At 46.1% G+C, this 19,770-nt stretch overlaps 1 protein-coding gene across 1 annotated transcript in view; it reads right to left on the reverse strand.

Moving 5' to 3' along the window:
- Window positions 1-19,174, reverse strand: part of LOC135208444 (F-box only protein 7-like) — a 53,236-nt gene extending 34,062 nt beyond the window's left edge. Inside the window, exon 1 of the mRNA XM_064240629.1 lies at window positions 18,908-19,174. Within this exon, the coding sequence (XP_064096699.1) occupies window positions 18,908-19,032 (125 nt within the window). The 5' untranslated portion in view covers window positions 19,033-19,174. The remainder of the gene's footprint in view (window positions 1-18,907) is intronic.
- Between the last annotated feature and the right edge of the window lie 596 nt (window positions 19,175-19,770).

Below are 19,770 nucleotides of genomic sequence, written 5' to 3' on the forward strand. Positions count from 1 at the left end.
GTTAAAGGACTGAGGGTTTGTATAACGTATCGGAAAAAATGATATTGTTATTATACAATAAAGTTTCATACATACTTACCTGGCAGATATATACATAGCTAAGACTCCGTCGTCCCCTGAACAGAAATTCAAATTTCGCGCCACTCGCTACAGGTAGGTCAGGTGATCTACCTGCCTGCCCTGGGCGGCAGACTAGGAACCATCCCCGTTTTCTATCATATTTTCTCTCTTCCACCTGTCTCCTGCGGGGAGGCTGGGTGGGCCTTTAATTGTATATATCTGCCAGGTAAGTATGTATGAAACTTTATTGTATAATAACAATATCATTTTCATACAATCAACTTACCTGTCAGATATATACATAGCTGATTGGCACCCTTCGGTGGAGGGTAAGAGACAGCTACTATATGGAATAGACAGGTAAACAACATATGTTGTAGGTATAAATAAAACCTTGGTTCCTACCTGATAGGTGGTAGACTTCGTGGGTGTTTGCCCAGTAGTCTGCATCACCTCAAGAAACTTTAGCGAGATATATGATCTATGGCCAAGAGTTCTTGTGGGTCTGCCGAAGGGGTCTTATCCGCTTACTCGGCAGAGCCTGAAAGGACTTTGTCAATGGGTGCTGATCCACTTATATGACAATACACCTTATGAAGGAGCACACAACCAATCCCGACCACCTGATCCTAACCATATGTTAGAACTAAGGATTGTTCCGAGTTATCCCCGAACTCGTCACAACAACCGTAACTCAAAACCACTACGCACACATACATAATTTCAAAAAAAAATTATACTCATCTAATTGGATATGACAAGATTCTCTTACTGAACAACATAGACGGCCGCCCGTGCTAAACCAAGTCCTCCATTGTTCGAAGAGACTCCAGACCATATCCAAAAAGAAGAAAAGTATATACATTTAAGGATTGGTGTCGGCTCCCGTACCCAGAATCGTATCCGCCGATACGAAAGGACCTAGAGAAAAACACTTCTCATATGTCACACGAACGTCTTTCAAGTAATGAGATGCAAATACTGAGTTGCATCTCCAAAATGTCGTATCTATGATGTTTTTAAGCGACATATTCTTATGAAACGAGAGAGACGTCGCTACAGCTCTCACTTCATGAGCTTTTACTCTCAACAGTTGTAACTGTTCGTCAGGACAGACCTTATGAGCGTCTGTAATGACGTTTCTTACAAAGAATGCCAGCGCATTCTTGGACATCAGTCTTGTGGGGTCTTTTACCGCGCACCAAAGACCTTGTCTAGAGCCTCCCATCTGATGCTTTCTCTGAAGGTAGAACTTCAGAGCTCTAACAGGGCATAGAGACCTCTCTGCTTCTTCTGCCTAAGCGAGACTCGACATGCCTTTGACTTCGAATGACTTAGGCCAGGGATTCGTGGGATTCTCGTTTTTCGCTAAAAACAGGGTCTTAAACGAGCAAATAGCCGAGTCTCCCTTGAATCCTACTTTATCCTGCAGAGCATGTAATTCACTAATTCTCTTTGCCGTAGCTAAAGATAATAGGAATAGGCATTTTCTGGTGATGTCTCTAAACGATGCCAGATGAGGAGGTTCGAATCTTTCCGATGACAGAAACTTGAGGACTACGTCTAGGTTCCAGTTCGGAGGTACTGGTTCCTTAGACTTGAAGTCTCAAAAGACCTTATGAGATCGTGGAGATCTTTATTATCTGCCAGATCCAATCCTCTATTCCTGAATACAGCCGAGAGCATACTTCTGTATCCCTTTATTGTGGATACGGCTAGATGAGATTTTTCTCTCAGGAATAGCAGGAAATCAGCAATTTCCGCTATAGAGGTAGTGGAGGAGGACAAACTTCTTGGATCTACACCACCTTCTAAATACCTCACTTCGATTGGGTATACTTTCGTAGTGGAGGTTCTGCGTGCTCTCGCGATCGCGCTTGCCACTTCGCGAGAAAAGCCTCTCGCTCTGACAAGTCTTTCGATAGTCGAAAGGCAGTCAGAGCGAGAGCGGGGAGGTTTTGATGGTACCTCTTGAAGTGTGGTTGTCTGAGAAGATCCGTCCTTCTTGGTAGGGATCTTGGAAAGTCTACGATCCACTCTACCACCTCTGTGAACCAATCCTGGGCCGGCCAAAAGGGGGCTATTAACGTCATCCTCGTCTCCTTTGACGCCACAAACTTTTTCATTACTAATCCCAGGATTTTGAATGGGGGAAAAGCATATACGTCTACTCGAGACCAATTTAGCAGGAAGGCGTCTACCATAAGTGCTCTTGGATCTTCCACGACCGAGCAAAAGACTGGCCCAGCCCTTCCCGGAAATGTTGCGAAGAGATCCACATGAGAGTCCCCCACAGTGACCAGAGATCTAGACACACTTCCTCGTGTAGGGTCCACTCTGTATGAAGGACCTGGTTCCTCCTGCTGAGTCTGTCCGCCCTCACATTCTTTACTCCTGTACGAACCTTGTCAGCAGGGAGATGTTCCTGTGAGACGTCCAAAGCAATAGGTCTCTCGTCAGTTCGTAAAGGAACGAGGAGTGAGTCCCTCCCTGTTTCCGAATGTAGGCAAGTGCGGTGGTGTTGTCCACGTTTACTTGCACTACTTTGTTTGACACCAGAGGTTCTAGGCTCTTCAAAGCCAGATGCACGGCGAAGAGCTCTTTGCAGTTTATGTGCCAAGTCACCTGTGCTGGTTCCCAGGTGCCTGACACCTCTTCTGAGCCTAATGTCGCTCCCCAACCTTTCTCCGACGCGTCGGAGTACAACACTAGGTCTGGGTTCTGTGTGTTTTAGAGAGATCCCTTTGTTCTCTTCCAGAGGGGGCAACCACCACTCCAGGTGCGATTTTATCTCCACTGGAATGGGAAAAACGTCCGAAAGTTGTCCGGTTTTCCAGCTCCAAGACTTCTTGAGGAAGAATTGAAGCGGACGTAAATGAAGTCTTCCTAGTGGGAAGAACTGTTCGAGCGAGGAAAGGGTCCCTAGAAGGCTCAAAACCATTCCCTCGCCGACGTATGTTCCTTCCCTAAGAAGAGAGAGACTATCCGCAAACCTTTTGCGATTCTCTCTTGCGAAGGAAATACTCGAAAACCCCGAGAATCCATCCGAATCCCCAGATAGACTAGGTCCTGTCTGGGGGTCAGCTGAGACTTCTCGAGGTTCACGAGCAATCCCAACGCTTTGATCAAATCTAGAGTTAACTTTAGGTCCTCCAAGCACTGTCTCTCTGATCTGGCCCTGATGAGCCAGTCGTCCAGATACAGAGAGATATTTACTCCTTTGAGGCGAAGAAACCTCGCCACATTCTTCATCAGGCTTGTGAAGACCTGAGGAGCTGTGGACAGGCCGAAACACAAGGCTCTGAACTGAAAGATCCTTCCCCCCGTCATGAAACGGAGGTACTTCTTCGATGAAGGGTGGATCGGGACGTGAAAGTAGGCGTCCTGGAGATCTAGAGACACCATCCAATCTCCTTTTCGTAATGACGCTAGGACTGAAGCAGAAGTCTCCATGGAGAACTTCTCCTTCTGAACAAATTTGTTCAGAGAGCTGACGTCCAGTACTGGTCTCCAGCCTCCCGAGGCTTTCGCAACCAGAAAAAGGCGATTGTAAAACCCCGGGGAGTTTTGATCCAGTACTAGTTCTATCGCTCTCTTGTCCCACATTTGTTCCACCATCGATCGAAGAGTATCCCTCAGCACAGGATCCTTGTACTTGGCTGATAGTTCCCTTGGTATTGACGTTAGGGGAGGAGTGTTCAGGAAAGGGATACGATATCCCTTCCTTATGATAGCCAATGAAGACGCGTCTGTGTTTATCAGTGTCCAGGCTTCCACAAATCCCAGGAGCCTGGCACCTACTGGTGCTTGGAGGAGAGAATCTTCATTTTCCCTTTTAAAAGGGACGAAAGGCAGACCTACCTCTCTTCTCCGGAGCCTTCCTTCCTTGCGGGAGGTCTGGAGGTCGGACCACCTCGAAAGGGCTGAACAGATGTACTAGGTCCTTTCTTGTCAGATGCAGAAACAGGTTTCTTCTTCCTTGCTGACTGCGTCAGAAGATCCTGAGTCGCCTTCTCAGTTAAAGAATGCGCAATGTCCTTCACTAACTGAGAAGGAACAAAGTCAGATAGAGGCGAATACAGTAGAGCTGCCCTCTGAGCGTGTGAGACTGCCTTGGTTAAGAAGGCGCCATATACAGTCCTTTTCTTTAGAAGACCTGCTCCAAATAATGAGGAGATTTCAAAAGATCCATCCTGTACCGCTTTGTCAATACAAGACAATATGCATAACAGGGCTTCAGGTTCGATTCCTTCCGAATCATGGGCTTTCTTGGACATCACCCCAAGAGACCAATCTAAGAAGTTGAAGACTTCCAATACATGAAAGAGTCCCTTGAGGAGATGGTCCAGTTCAGAAATTCCCCACGTAATTCGTGCCGAATTGAGACCTTGTCGACGTGAAGCGTCAACTAAGGTCGAAAAATCTGCTTCCGATGTAGAAGGGAGAGCAATACCCATATTCTCTCCCGTCTGATACCAAATGCCTCTTTTCCCAGCTAATCTTGCTGGAGGCATGCAGAAGACTGTTCTCACCGAGTCTTTCTTAGACTTCATCCATGAGTCTAAGGATTGTAAGGCCCTCTTCATCGAAATGGTGGGCTTCATTTTGAGAAAAGACGAAGGCTTCTTCGTCTTAGCACTCGAAAAGAGAGCGCGCGGAGAAGGAGGAGCGGCAGGAGTCAACTCGTCTCCATACTCCTCAAGAAGCAAGGTAGTCAAAACCTTATAGTTCGACAGTCCTTCTCTTCCCTGATATTCATCATCCGAGTTTTCTTCCAACTCGGGATCTACATGAGTCTCCGCTCTCCTTTCCGTACGTTCCTCTTCTGGAGGAGACAAACTCCTAATAGGAGAGGGGCTAAGGGAATGATAATCTTTCCTCTTTCCCGCTTTAATAGCCTTGGAAGGCGCCACAAGCTCAGGCTTCTCTTGAAAATTAGAAGACACTTCCCGCTTGAATGACGCTTCCCGTTCGCCAAGCGTCCTGGCTGACGTCTCTCGCTTACTTGTCTGCTGACGTCTTGATGACGCTTCGCGCCTGGAAGACGCTCCGCTCTCCAAAGGCGTCCTACTTGGCGTCACAATATTGGTCGGAGCGTCACGTCTATGATCCGTTTTCAATGACGCTTCATGTCTAAAAGACGTCTTACGTCTCTCTGGCGTTACGAAACTTTCGTAAGCCACCGTTCTCGTTCTCGAACCCGAAGCTTCAGTAAGACGTTTAGCAGCTTCACATCTGCATGACGCTTCTCGTTTAGCAGGTGAGAGAGGACGAGACTTCTTAATTGGAAGCGCCACGTCCTTCCTACGAGGCGCTAAAACTCCACTAGAGAGGACAGTTGCTCTTGAACTGCCATAATTATCCTCCTTGACGCTTCTCCCCACGTCCACTGCATGACGCCTTTCGTCATCACTCGGGGGAGAAGAAGGAAAGGGTTACTTCTGCGTACACGTCAGGTGACGCTGACGCCACCTTCGCTTTTTCTAAAGAAGAGGAGCGTCATCTGAGAAGCGCTCTGGGCTCGAATCTATTTCAGGTTCTTTCATATGACGCTTCAGCGGTCTCGACAAGTTCGACTCCTTCCACCCTCGTTTAGGTGAGGGGAGAGGGAGAGGACGAGAAACACTCACGAAGGACGCTTTTCCTATAGCGCCCTTGAGCCGCCTCCGCCACGAAGCAGAGCTAGCTGAAGGGACGTCTGACCGTTGGGGATTCCCCACGACCTCCTTAAGGCTTTCGACTTTCCTTCTCCTCTGGGCATGGGAGCTTGGAAGAGGTCTAGGCCTGGGAGCGTCGCAGGGACGATCAAACGCCCCCTCCACAACACGGGAGAACTCACTTCACTGTAATGCTCACTTTCACTAGCCTTACTTGGAAGTCAGCCATCTTGGACTTCATGTCTCTAATTGTAGCTTTCAGATTGGCGATTTCCGAGGCCGAATCCGAAAGAGCACTCTGAGAATGAGATACATAGGGAGAATCTAAATCAGTAGGATTAGAATTATCCGTGAAAGGCTCAATAGGCCTTGAACTCACACCTTTCAGACGTCTAACCCTATCCCTCTCTAACTTCTTCAAATAAGAAGTCAAAGTCTTCCACTCTTCTGCATTTAATCCCTCGCATTCCTTACAAGTATTATTAGCAGAACACTGAAACCCCCTACATTTACGGCATACAGTGTGAGGATCAACCGAAGCTTTCGGTATCCTCACCCTGCAGCCTACATTCACACACATTCTCACACTCACATTTGAATCAGACATACTGAGAAAATCCAAAAGAGTAATTCCAAAAACAGTCCACAGTAGCGAATGTCAAAAACTACTATCCAGATACGTCACCAAAAAGCCGAGAAACGATGATCAAAGGATGAAATATGAATCTAAGTCAGGAGGTAATAGCAACAATGTTGATACCACCGGCGACAGAGAAAATATGATAGAAAACGGGGATGGTTCCTAGTCTGCCGCCACAGCAGGCAGGTAGATCACCTGACCTACCTGTAGCGAGTGGCGCGAAATTTGAATTTCTGTCGGGGACGACGGAGTCTTAGCTATGTATATATCTGACAGGTAAGTTGATTGTATGAAAATGTGTTTTCAAGGCAGTTATGAGATTCAATTTGGCGGCTATTGTGCGGATGGACGGGTCTGTTCACGGATGGACACCATCTTTCCCAGCCTTCCCAGCACTCATTTGAACAATGTTAGCGTATTTATGTAACGTTTATTGATCTTACTAAAGATTGCAGTTGTAATCAGCACAATAAAACAACATTTTGTTGCCTATATTAGTGAAAGTATGAAACTTGTTATTCCCGGGGTCATGGTATGAACAGAATTCATTTTTTACCTTGTAATCAGTGGTTTTATCCTTACTGCCATCACAACTGAAACTCCACAGTGTTTGATTGTTATTATACACATTTTGGTCTCAATTCACTCCACATTGCACTTTAACCAAGTTGCTGTTCCTGGTTCCTAAGCGCGCACTCCACAAACACAGTTACGAACAGCAGACGACGACACTGCAGTTTTATTCCCTAAATTGTTTACTTTACTTGTTATTTAGTTCAACTTTACTTTGTTATTTAATAATGTTGATTTAATTCATGTCTATTATCCCTTTTTTGCAACCAAATTACCCCGAAAAATTACAGATATTTCTAAAGTACTAGATACAATCCAATGTTTCTAACCTTGTCGTACATCTGGCTGCCAAAAACCATAGCAGAGCAGACTACGGATAAGTGGATTATGATTTTTTTTTTTTTTTTGCTAGCACTTTTCATTGATTTAAGTCTATATTAGTATTTTGATTTTATTTTAAATAACTGTATGCCAGAAATAAATGTAACCTTTAATGTTTGCATGCTAAGAATGGCAAAATCATCGTTGCCACATTAGCGGAGCTTCACACATACGCCGAAGCATTATTATAAACTGTTTCCATGAATTCTAGTAGTCATAGTAATGCAATAATGATAAAATTGCTTTAATATTTATGTATATATACTCTCAATACATAGGCTGATTTCACCAATTTCCACGTTTTGTGTAAGTCTTATACCCAGTTTGGAGGGTGTACACATACTGATTGGCAACAGAGAGAGAGAGAGAGAGAGAGAGAGAGAGAGAGAGAGAGAGAAAGGAAGGCGAAGGAGGAAGGAAGGACAGGGGTGGCGGTGTAGGGGGGGGGGGGGGGGGGGAAGGGTAGGTGGAGCTTTTTACGCGTGTTCGTATCCATTTCTGGATAATAGTGTTTTTGTCTCTTGGTACAAAGACAAGTGTCGTTATTCTTTACGATTAGTGATTCACGATACCCTTATAAATTACGGCACTGGGTGTAATGCACTATAGCAAAATCTCGTTCTGATACGAGTGTTCGTTACAGAAATATTTCCCAAAAACGTGCTTGCACTGTCTCTGAAACCCATAGTAAGTATGCTGCTTAGTTGTCAATCAAGTTTTTGTAATCAAGTATTTTTTACAAGCTAGCTATTGTATAAATTTGTATTTTTCTCAATCAAAACATATGCCCCCTCAATGCTAACTTTCCTCTTTTAACAACTTTCTGGTCATTGCAAATTCAGCCCCATAATTTCTTATGGTGTAAAAACAGACAGAGGCCCAGGGACCGAAAGCAATTGCGTCTCACTACGGCGGTAATTCGGCAGTAAAACATCTTCATATATCCAAAAAGTAAATAATAAAGATATACGTACATGCGCATTACGATTACAACAATTACATGAATAGCTGATAACAATCTGCATGAATAACTGGTAAACTGTTCTGAAAGAAAGTTGAGTATAGCAATTATTTACAATAGGTAAGTAAGTCAAGATGTCATGAAAGAACGTTCTAATTCCGAAAAATAATTACTTAAATTTGAGTCAGAATCGAGTTACTTTTTCAATAATGAATATTTTTAAATTAATCATCATAGATATGTAAAATGGCAATTTGTTGAAAATTGCATTTTTCCTAACTATACAAACCCTCGGTCCTTTAACAATAGGAAGTAGCTAGCGGCAGCTGGAACGGTCGTAAGCTTCGAACAAGGGGAGAATGGTAGTTAACTGCTTGTCCGACAGTGCGCGCGCCCGCGTGCCTGAGAGGTGAAGAATCACTTTTGCTTTAGGCCCGTACAAAAAAATGCAGAGTGAGGGGTGGCATGAGGTGGGACTATATGTAAAGGACCTCAGGTTTGTAGTTAGGAAAAATGCAATTTTCGACAAATTGCCATTTGTTCCGACACGAATACAAACCCTCGGTCCTTTAACAATAGGAAGACTCACTTCTTGGTGGGAGGAATCCGAGTCTTTTTGGTGAACAGACTGGTGTTCGTCCAACCTTGGAAAGCCTCCCCGGTCGTAAGAGCGAGGGAGGGGTCCAAGCCTCTGTCCGATTGATCGGGGTGTGCACCGCAGGATCAATGGTCAGACCTCTGGGCCAAGTACTAAGAGAGAGGCAAGCGTATCTCTTCGTACCAGCAAGCAAGAACTTGTTCCTGTTTGCAAGAGGCAACATAAAGTATGGGTTTGTCTCAAGCTGGCATCCACTTCCTCCCCCTTGTTGGAGGAAGTGGTGGATATATGCTCCTATCCCTAGTGAAAGGGATAGATGGGGCTCTGTTGAGTAGCTCACCTGCATCTCGTCCTTATCCAGCAGGGTGACGACCGTGTCCCTCTACCCACAGGGTAGAGGGGAAGAAAAAGATGGGAAGAGAAGCCAGTCACACACTCATTCACTCATCCATTCTTACGGTCACACCAGGACTCGATGCTGTTCAGCCTGCGAGGGTCTGGGTTCCCTACACAACGTGTTGAGCAGCCACCACGGGTCCCAAGGAAAAAGATCCTAGGACCTGTGGGCAATATCCCGAAGGTAGAAGGAGGTGCATGTGGTCTGGTTGGACCAGTCCCCTGCCTTCAGTAACTGCGCCACGGAGAAGTTCTTGCGGACAAAGCAGCATCTCCTTCGCATCGAAGGCGGTGAAGTCCATTAGGGAGGGTATTGTGAACGACTCGAACCGATCGTCAGGGACCGAAGGGTTCCGAGTCTTCGCTACGAAATCGAGCGTCACGGATCCCCATCCCCTGGATGCTTGACTTCGCAGGAAAAGTCATGCAGTTTCCTCAGAGGAAAAGAAGGGAATAGTCGCATGACCTATCCCTCTTCTCGACTTCGGTGATGTCCAGTACCCATACTGGTCTGTCCGTTTGCCACGAAGAGTCTCGCATCCTCCTATCCCCATGCAGCGAAGTTCTCGGTAGTGGGATAGGACACCGACACTAACCTCCATGGGGGGTGCGTGTCGATGTTATGGGTACTGTGACAAGCTATTAAGACGAAGTAATGATTGCTCCGTAACAACCGAACTAAGTCCCACAGCGTAGTTCGTAACTGACATCCGGCCGCCTCTGACAGCTGTCCGACTGAACCTGGGGGTATTCGCTATCGGAAAGTGAGGCAAGTTGTCCAAGTATCCGAGTAAGTCACGTGACCTTCGCCTTTTAAAGGGTTATGCCGAGATACCAAACAAATAATGTATTTGTTTGTCACCAATGCCGGACGGCGAGGTGATGATTCTCTTAAGGCATATGCTCAAAAGGCGAAAGTCAATTGCCGTCTAGAGACCTAGGTCCCTGAAGCCAAGACACTCTCATAGTAGTTGAATCTCAGCTAAGGAGAACCAACATTATGTGTGACGTTGAAGACTAAGGTAGGCAATGAATGCAACCTACGTCTTCCAGCTGAATCGAGAGAAGGAATCTCAAGATTCTGAACCTGTGCTTACAAATGACTGAAAACGCTAACCGCTATTTCATTGCTGTCCGGTGAAAAGTCGTAGCTGCAATGAAAACGGGGCGTTCTTCAGTAATGAAAACACAGGGGAGAGCCGCCTGAAGAACTGCTTCTCATGGGCTGAACGTTTGGAAGTAGAGCTGGCAGGTGTGGGAGTAGGCGATGTCTTTCAATACATCTGCTAATCCGGGGTGAACAATGAACAATTGCACACCTCCGAATACGAGATATTTTGAGGACAAACTCAGATTCCGCAAAAATCATTTGCATTATCGCAGTGCGATGCAGCAAGAGACTATTACAGAATTCTGTTACTGTGCGGTAAACAGAAAGATGAAAGTCGAAGAGATATCTCTGTTGTAAATTCTCACAATACTGAAGGCGATGAATTCGAGCGTCACAGCAGTAGATGGTCATTCATGTATGCGAGAATCCCCGTTAATCAGAGACTTAAGTCCGTGATTGTTGGGCAGAGATACGGTTGGTATTCAATCAAAGCAGGGGAGAAAGACATAACCAACCGTGCATCTCGAAGCGGCAGCTGGTACTGAGTTGCCTCAGGCAATTCAATACGCAGTAGCTGTCGCTGACTCGTCATCCTGAGTTGCCAAGTAATCCGTTCCACGAAGGAATGCGTTCGGCTAGAACCACCGAGCATAAAAGATATGCTCGAGCAATTATATTTAGGCGAAACGAATTTCGGTAAATACAAAAGCTGAAATGGTGTTGTCGTGACAAAACCATAAGTATATAAAATTGAAACTGGAAACTCCTGGGAGGTTGCAGGCAACCCCGAGTTGCAGTTCAATTAGAATACTCCTCGTCTAAGTCGCAATCCGTAGAGTAAACTAGGATATGCGCCTACCCCACCCCTCGGACAATTCAACTGCTTAGCAGAATCATGTCGCGAGGTTAATATACGTAGTTTATTTGTAGGATTCTGAACAACGATCTCCATCCTAAATTCTTTTCCTTCAAGAAAACAAAATAAGGATTGGAGATCGACCACCTTCGATCTCTATCAAAGAGTGAAGGAGAAGTCTTCAATGGTGAACAGAATACCAAAGACGAAAGTTCAAGCCAAACTGGATGTTCCCGTCCGTTCTTCTCTATTCCAGGTTGGTCGCCTACTGTGAGATACTCTTCTTTCAGCAGCAGTCTTCTTCCCAATGCTAGAAATTCCAGGAATTCGAGCATAGGCGAGGTTCCCGATTATCGCGTAACAATTATCGGGGATTCTCGTCTCGCTCACTTTGGACCGTAGTCTCGCCTAAGTGTTTGGAGATCGTAAAAAACTCGAACACTCTGAATGCGCTAGAAATTTCATAGAATTCTAAGCACTCTGCGAAACCCCCACCGAATTCGTCAAACAATATCGGCTGGTGGTCCTCTCGATTCCCATAGAAATCGAGGATGGGGCAGGATCCCTCCTCAACGACCGGGGCTTACGTCAGGTAGGACCCGAAGGTCCCCCCGGTAGCGCAGTCCCCAACGTGGGATCCTACAGAGAAATCTCTGTAGGATCCCTCCCATTTCCCTCATAGCCGTAAGGAAAGAGGGAATGGGGGAGGAATTGGATACTCTCTCGCCTTCCCAGTGGAACTAGCAGTTGGAGAAGAGTAGGAACAGCCATCGCCTTGCGGCGATGGCCTCTCAGAGTCTGGGAAAACGTATCGTCAGGAGAAAAAGTTTTCCCCGAGGAGGGTTACGAACTCGCCCTGTAGGTAAGGGTCTGCCACCACTGTGAACGCCGTCTGGGTGGGGCTGATCGACACCTGACAGGGGAGAGCCGATACCGTCCTCCGACTCATTCCAGTCCTCATCGAGGTCGAAACCTCTCAGGAGGACCGAAGGGGTATTTAAATACTGTGTCCGAAGACACGTAGAAACGCCGCTGTCGCAGTAGAGGAGGTGGAAGTAGCTTGTTCGACCGGCCAGATCTGAGAGAGCCTTCTTATCCGGAGACGAGAGAGACTGGTTCAAGACAGAATCGGCAAGCTCCGATCGCGGCAGACCCACCGTCGGTTTGGGTTCCCTCTCGGGCCCCAAAAGACTCGAGCCGAGACGTGGGCTCCGCTGGTGGGAGCGGCGATCCTTCCCCGAGGTCGTTGCGCTGACGAATCAGCGCCATAACCTCAACAAAGTCCCTCTTGATCTTGGAAGTCATAGCATCTTGCAGAGTAGGACCGTCAAGCCCCTCAAAGAAGAGCATTCCGAGAACCTCCCCCTTAAGGAGGAGGAACTGCAATAGACCCCTCTCGGATTCCTCCTGCCACTTGCGAGTACGTCCTGGTCGGTCCGAAGATCGTACCTGGTACTTAAGGCGTCGTGACGGGATCGATCACCCCGCTGTGCCTCGCTCTTCCTGGTGCAAACCGAGGAAGTTGCAGGCACGGGAGAGGAAGACATGACGCTCCTCTTTCGCCCGCTGGCAGAACCAGCGGGCTTGGAGGGCTGCAGGCGATCGCCAACTTGCAGGCCTAGTCGAGCCATTTCCCAGGGAAACGGCTGGACCGAGAACAGCGGCCCCGATCTCGTGTGCAGAGGAGCTGCTGCTGGTCCCCCTATCCGCCCGGTCCCTGTGGGAGCGGCGGTCAAGAGACCTGCAGAGACCACTGTCGCGGTGAGACCAGTGCGTGTCCTCACGGCGCGTCATACCGCTGGTACCAGCCGAGGCTGGCACCAACGATCGGGAGGGGGGAACCTCTTCCCAGCCTCAGCCCGTGGCTGGTCAGAGACAGTCACGTCTACAGGGTTACCAGCTGGTCACTGCGAGAGCGGCCGCTGGCCTGGCGAGAGTCACATGAGCGGCTCTCACCAGCTTCTGCTCCGTGCCACGGTCCTGGCGCTGAGTGAACTCTGGCGCCAAAATTTGGCTATACGCTCTCCCGCGGGAGATCGTATACTCGGAACTTCTCATGAACGAGAGACCAAGCTGGAACCTGGCGTAGCGGCAGCGCCGCAAACACCAGGCGAGGAAGTACCGGTGGTAGTTGGTACGCCTCTGGTCCCCGTCTTCTTCTTCCTTGCGGAAGGGGAGACGGGCCCTGTTCCCTAAAGAGCAGGAGGACCGGCAGAAGAACCCCCCCGTCCCATGGGAGTGGAATGAGCCCTTAGAAGTTCCCGAAGGAGCCTTCTTAGGGGGAAAACCCGGGTTACCAGTTGGTCACTGCGACAGCGGCCGCTGGCCTGGCGAGAGTCACCTGAGCGGCTCTCACCAGCCTTCTGCTCCGTGCCGCGGTCTTGGCGCCGAGTGAACTCTGGCGCTGAAACTTTGGCTGCACGGTCTCCCGAGGGAGAGCGTACACTCGGGATCTCTCGCGAACGAGAGACCGAGCCGGAACCTGGCGTAGCGGCATCGCCGCTAGCACCAGGCGAGGAAGTACCTGTGCTAACCGGTACTCCTCTGGTCCCCGTCTATCTCTTCCTTACGGAAGGGGAGACGGGCCCCGCTCCCGAAGGAGCAGGAGGACCAGCAGAAGGACCCCCCGTCCCACCCCGGTGAGACGGGGGGTCCTTAGAAGTTCCCAAAGGAGACTTCTTAGGGGGGGGAGGCAACTTCTTCTTCTTCGGCTTATGGGCCTTAGAAGTCGAAGGGGAAGAGGCAGCAGCAGACGATGAAGACGAAGATGACACCTTCCTCTTCCTCGTCAGCTCACGCAGGACAGTCGTCAGGTCCTCCATCCAGGCCGGAGCCGGGGCTATTGCCGAAGCAACACGGCCCGACTGCACCTGTCCGGAAGGACCTGGGACTGGGGACGACACACCGTGGGCAGGACCAGCATGGACAGGCGCAGGAACCAGGAGCGACAGGTACAGCAAATAGCTCAGGAGCGGCAGGAACAGCGGCAGTGGTAGACCCAGAAGGGACAGCCAAGCCAGCAGCGGGAACCACATCAGCGGCAGGTACGACAGGCCCAGCCATCGCCTCGTAGAATCATCGGCAGCCAGCGGGAACCTGGGTACTGGCGGCTGGTCCAGGGGCGAGCTGCTGGAACAGCGGAAGTCTGGGGCAGGCAACACGAAGAACACAGGCGGCGGCGGCATACCCCCCCTCGGTACGGCGGCGACCGGCCCTAGTAGCGGCAGACTGCGTCACCGACAGATCATGGGGAGTGAAGACCAGGCGGGGGGGAACAGCATAAGTGGCCGTGGAGGTAGTAGTGGAGACCGCTCCATGAGTCACCGCCCCAGCAGCCCATGGATGCTAGGCACGCCCTGCCGCCGCAGTGGTCCATACCTGTCCAAGGTCGTCTCCCACGGATGTAGCACCTGCGGTAGCACAGACAGATTAGTAAAAGGGGTTCCCTCACGCACGGGGGAGAGACATGCCCCACCCCGAACGCAAGGAAGACCCCAAATACAAAATACAACGAGGAAGCTGAGCGGGGGGCAGGAAAGAAGACAAAAGAATCGGATACCAAGGGGAGTCGCGGGAGAGCTTTCCGACGACTTCCTGGCAGACCTTCGCTTCCCCTACCCCCGCACAGCAGTGAAAAGTAATATGAAAATGAAACAGAATACTGCACTTGCGATTCACTTCATAGAAATTAAAGGGGGAAGGATCAATTCCCGGGTAAGAGCGGAAACTTGATCCAATAATAATATGATGCTATCATAAAATATATATGAAAATGAAACAGGGTACTGCACTTGCGATTTCACTTTCACAGAAAATAAATCGTAAGGATCAATTCCCGGGTAAGAGCGGAAATTGATCCAAAATTAAAAGATGCAATTAAATAAATGAAAATGAAAAAGAATACTGCAATTGCGAATCCACTTTCATTGCATTCTATTCATACAAAATAAGAGGCTTGTGCCAAGTGCATTCACGCTCTCGGCAACGAACGCACAGGGCAAAAATATAATGAAAAGAGTACTTACATTTTTCAATCACACACTTTCGCCCAAAATACTTGACTTGGCGCGAGCGTGCCCGCCCTCGGCACCGAGACAATTCAAGGGTATCAATTTCATGAAAAGAGCGGAAACAGCCGCATCTACGGCGATAGCTCCATGTTGGCTCATAATTAAGTAATGAAAATGAAAACCGTGTACTTACAGTTTCATTTTCAAGTCAAACAAACCATTAGTAGAAAACACAATATAAACAAAGCATACGACGATGAAGCGGGCAGAGCGCGATGACGAACACGTCCTTCACACCCGCGGCCGAAAGCTAAAGTGATTCTTCACCTCTCAGGCGCGCGGGCGCGCGCACTGTCGGACAAGCAGTAACTACCGTTCTCCCCTTGTTTGAAGCTTACGACCGTTCCAGCTGCCGCTAGCTACTTCCTATTGTTAAAGGACCGAGGGTTTGTATTCTTGTCGGAACAAATATTGATGTTTTACTATTTATTTAAAAAATTAGGGTAAAAAACCGCAGGGTACAGAGTGGACCATGTACAATCAGCGTGAACATTCCCCAAAAAAGTACATTATAATGCGTCCTGACATCGGTGATGGGCATCAGTCGCGACTTCTTGTTGGTGAGAAACGGAGCTAAAGACCTCTACTCTCCATTTGAAGTAAGTATTTTCTCCAAAGTTAGAAATTAAGGCCAAATTTAAAGCATTAAACATAGGGTAGTGAAAAGGGTGTCCAACGCAGTGCAAATCTCACCAAAACGCGTTCAACATTTTTACTTACAACTCGAAATATTTAGAAGATTGACGCCATCTCGATGTTTACGGAGTCGCTTGTGTCAATAAACTAACCATTTCCTGTGATAAATCCGCACACCACTTGTACCCACAGACGCTGGGGCACTTTCATCACAACAATCGGAAAACTTTCCCTCACCAAGTAAACAACTGTTTTGTAGAAGACGACGACGAAGAGTGCACTTCGATAATTTTTTAAATAAATAGTAAAACATCAATATTTTACATATTTATGATGATTAATTTGAAAATATTCGTTATTGAAAAAGTAACTCGATTCCGACTCAAATTTAAGTAATTATTTTTTGGAATTAGAACGTTCTTTCAAGTCCTGTATTATGATGTCACGACATCTTGACTTTCGTACCTATTGTAAATAATTGCTTTACTCAACTTTCTTGCAGAACAGTTTACCAGTTATTCATGCAGATTATCAGCTCTTCATGTATTTGTTATAATCGTAATGCGCATATATATCTTTATTATTTACTTTTTGGATATATGAAGATGTTCTACTGCCGGATTATCGCCGTAGTGTGACGCAATTGCTTTCGGTCCCTGGGCCTCTGTTTTCGCACCAAAAGAAATTACGGGACAGAATTTGCAATGACCAGAAAGTCGTTAAAAGAGGAAAGTTACCATTGAGGGGCATATGTTTTGATTGAGAAAAATACAAATTTATTCAATATCTAGCTTGTAAAAAATACTTGATTACAAAAAACTTGATTGACAGACAACTAAGCAGTATACCTACTATGGGTTTCAGCGACAGTGCAAGCACGTTTTTGGACAATACCTATTTCTGTAACGAACACTCGTATCAGAACAAGATTTTGCTATAAAGCATTACACCCAGTGCCGTAATTTATAAGGGTATCGTGAATCACTAATTGTAAAGAATAACGACACTTTACCTTGTACCAAGAGACAAAAACTCCATTATCCAGAAATGGATATGAACACGTGTAAAAAGCTCCACCTACCCTCTCCCCCCCCCTCCACTGCCACCCCTTTCCTTCTTCGTTCCTTCGCCTTCCTTTCTCTCTCTCTCTCTGTTGCCAATTGGTATGTGTTGACCCTCCAAACTGGGTATAAGACTACACACAAAACGTTGAAATTGGTGAAATTAGGCTATGTATTGGAAGTATATATACATAAATATTAAAGCAATTTTATCATTATTGCATTACTATGACAACTAGAATTCATGGAAACAGTTTATAATAATGAATCGGCGTAAGTGTGAAGCCTCCACTAATGTGGCAACGATGATTTTGCCATTCTTAGCATGCAAACATTAAAGCATGCAAACATTAAAGGTTACATTTATTTCTGGCATACGGTTATTAAAGAAATTCAAAATACTAATATAGACTGAAATCAATGAAAAGTGCTAGCAAAAACAAAAAAGCAAAAAAAAAAAAAATGTATATAGCTAATTCACTTATCCGTAGTCGTTCCTCTATGGTTTTCGGCAGCCAGATGTACGAAAACGTTAGAAACATTTGATTGTATCTACTTTAGAAATATCTGTAATTTTTCGGGGTAATTTGTTTGCAAAAAAGGGATAATATATATGAATTAAATTAAAATTTTTAAATAAAGTAAATTTGAACTACTAAATAACGAGTAAAGTAAACAATTTAGGGAATAAAACTTTGCAGTTTCGTCGTCTGCTGTTCGTAACTGTGTTTGTGGCGCGCGCGCTTAGGAACCAGGAACAGCAACTTGTTTATAGTGCAATGTGGAGTGAACTGAGACCAAAATATGTATAATAACCATCAAATAAGCACTGTGGAGTTTCAGTTGTGATGGCAGTAAGGATAAAAACCACCGATTACAAGGTAAGAATGAATTCAGTTCAAACCATGACCCCGGGAATAAAAAGTTTCATACTTTCAGTAATATAGGCAACAAAATGTTTTATTGTGCTGATTACAACTGCAATCTTGAGTAAGATCAATAAACGTAACATACATACGCTAACATTGTTCAAATGATTGCTGGGAAGGCTGGGAAAGATTATTTTCGTCACTGATCAAAACCTGTACATCCCACAGTAGCCGCCATATTGGATTTCAAAACCACCTTGAAAACATATTTTACGAAGAGCGTCACATGCTTATTTTAGTTCGTATGGGGCTTTCATATATCACATTATGTTGACGAAACTTCAATCTTTTGAATGGTATGCTTGGAGTTGTAATTGTATTCTTGTTTCACCATTTAAATATCGAGTGAATAAGACATGAAAACCGTGATAAGGGTTGGTAGTCGCTGGTTTTTTCCCCTATCTAGTGCACGCTTCGTCGTCTTCTTCTACCAAAACAGTTGTTTACTTAAAAACGTCATGGTTAGGGACTGTGTTTAGATTGTTGTGATGAAAGTGCCCCAGCGTCAGTGGGTACAAGTGGTGTGCGGATTTATCACAGGAAATAGGAAGTTTGTTGACATTTGCACTGCTTTGGACATCCTTTTCACTACCCTCTGTTTAATGCTTTAATTTTGGCCTTAATTTCTAACTTTGGAGAAAATACTTACTTCGAAAGGACAGTAGAGCTTTTTAGCTCCTCCTCTCACCAACAACAACTCGTGACTGATGACCATCTCCTTTTTTGAAGGGTGGCCAGTCGTGATAGTCGGTGGGTTGGGCCAGTCCACGCGGTGTTTTACTCTTTAATCTTTTACGCTAGCCTAGGCTACCTTTAGCCTAGTCTTGGCCTGTGTTGCCAAATTTATTGTGTAGGCTATTTTATACAACCTGTATCGCCAACAAGGGCAGAACCCAGAAAACGACCCATTATTATCCATACAAAGGTTCAAATAACCTAAATTAGACAATTAGTGTTCCAGTGTCACTTTAAACCTACCTGACAGTTTGTCCGTAAGAGCTCGAGATGAACTCTCTAACCTTTGTCTTCAGGTTGCCGAGCGTACACGGCTCGACATTAATAACAAACTTCTGCGTGTTTGAATATTTGATTTTCAGTCTCATTTTCTTGCTAACAAGGACCGAAATTCTTGATCAAACCTGAATTGAGGCAGCAATCACTGTAGAGTAGACGTGTAACCAATCTCTTCGTCTGACAGGGCAGACATATCTACGTGATCATGACAAGACTAGTTGTAGTAGTAGTGAACAGACAGAGTCAACTTTGAAACGGCTCGCTTGTGCGTTCAACTGTAATTTCGTTTATGCTTGTTAATGCTTATATTCTCTATGGTAGGTACCATAAGTGTAGTTAAATTATTTCCCATTTCATATCAAGAGAGATCTGTGAAAATTAAGATCCCTATTAGCTAACTAATATCATGATTTTTAAAGTAAATTGTATTTTTTCCTAACTACACAACCCATCGGTTCTTTATATAAGGATTAACTTTCAGCGAGGGCTGGAATCCGGTCGTAAGAAAATAACAAGGTAGTTAGGCTGTAACTGCTTGTCCGATGGTCGGGATTCCTACCCGACTGGACGTAAACATTACACTTTGCTTTTGGCCCAGGAACAGATTGAGGGGTGCCATGAGGTGAGCCTATATGTAAAGGACCTTAGGTTTGTACAGTTAGGAAAAATACAATTTATTTTCAAAAATTGATTTGTTCCTACACGTTATACAGTTTCATCGGCCCTTTACATAATGACTGTCGCGAATGTTATGGCGACTTTCATTAAGGTTCGTGCCAGATGTTATGAGGCTGGTAGCCCGTACACAAGGACAACTCGATAGGTAA

The sequence above is a fragment of the Macrobrachium nipponense genome, chromosome 35 (genome assembly GCF_015104395.2).
Source record: "Macrobrachium nipponense isolate FS-2020 chromosome 35, ASM1510439v2, whole genome shotgun sequence".
Taxonomy (NCBI): Eukaryota; Metazoa; Arthropoda; class Malacostraca; order Decapoda; family Palaemonidae; genus Macrobrachium; species Macrobrachium nipponense.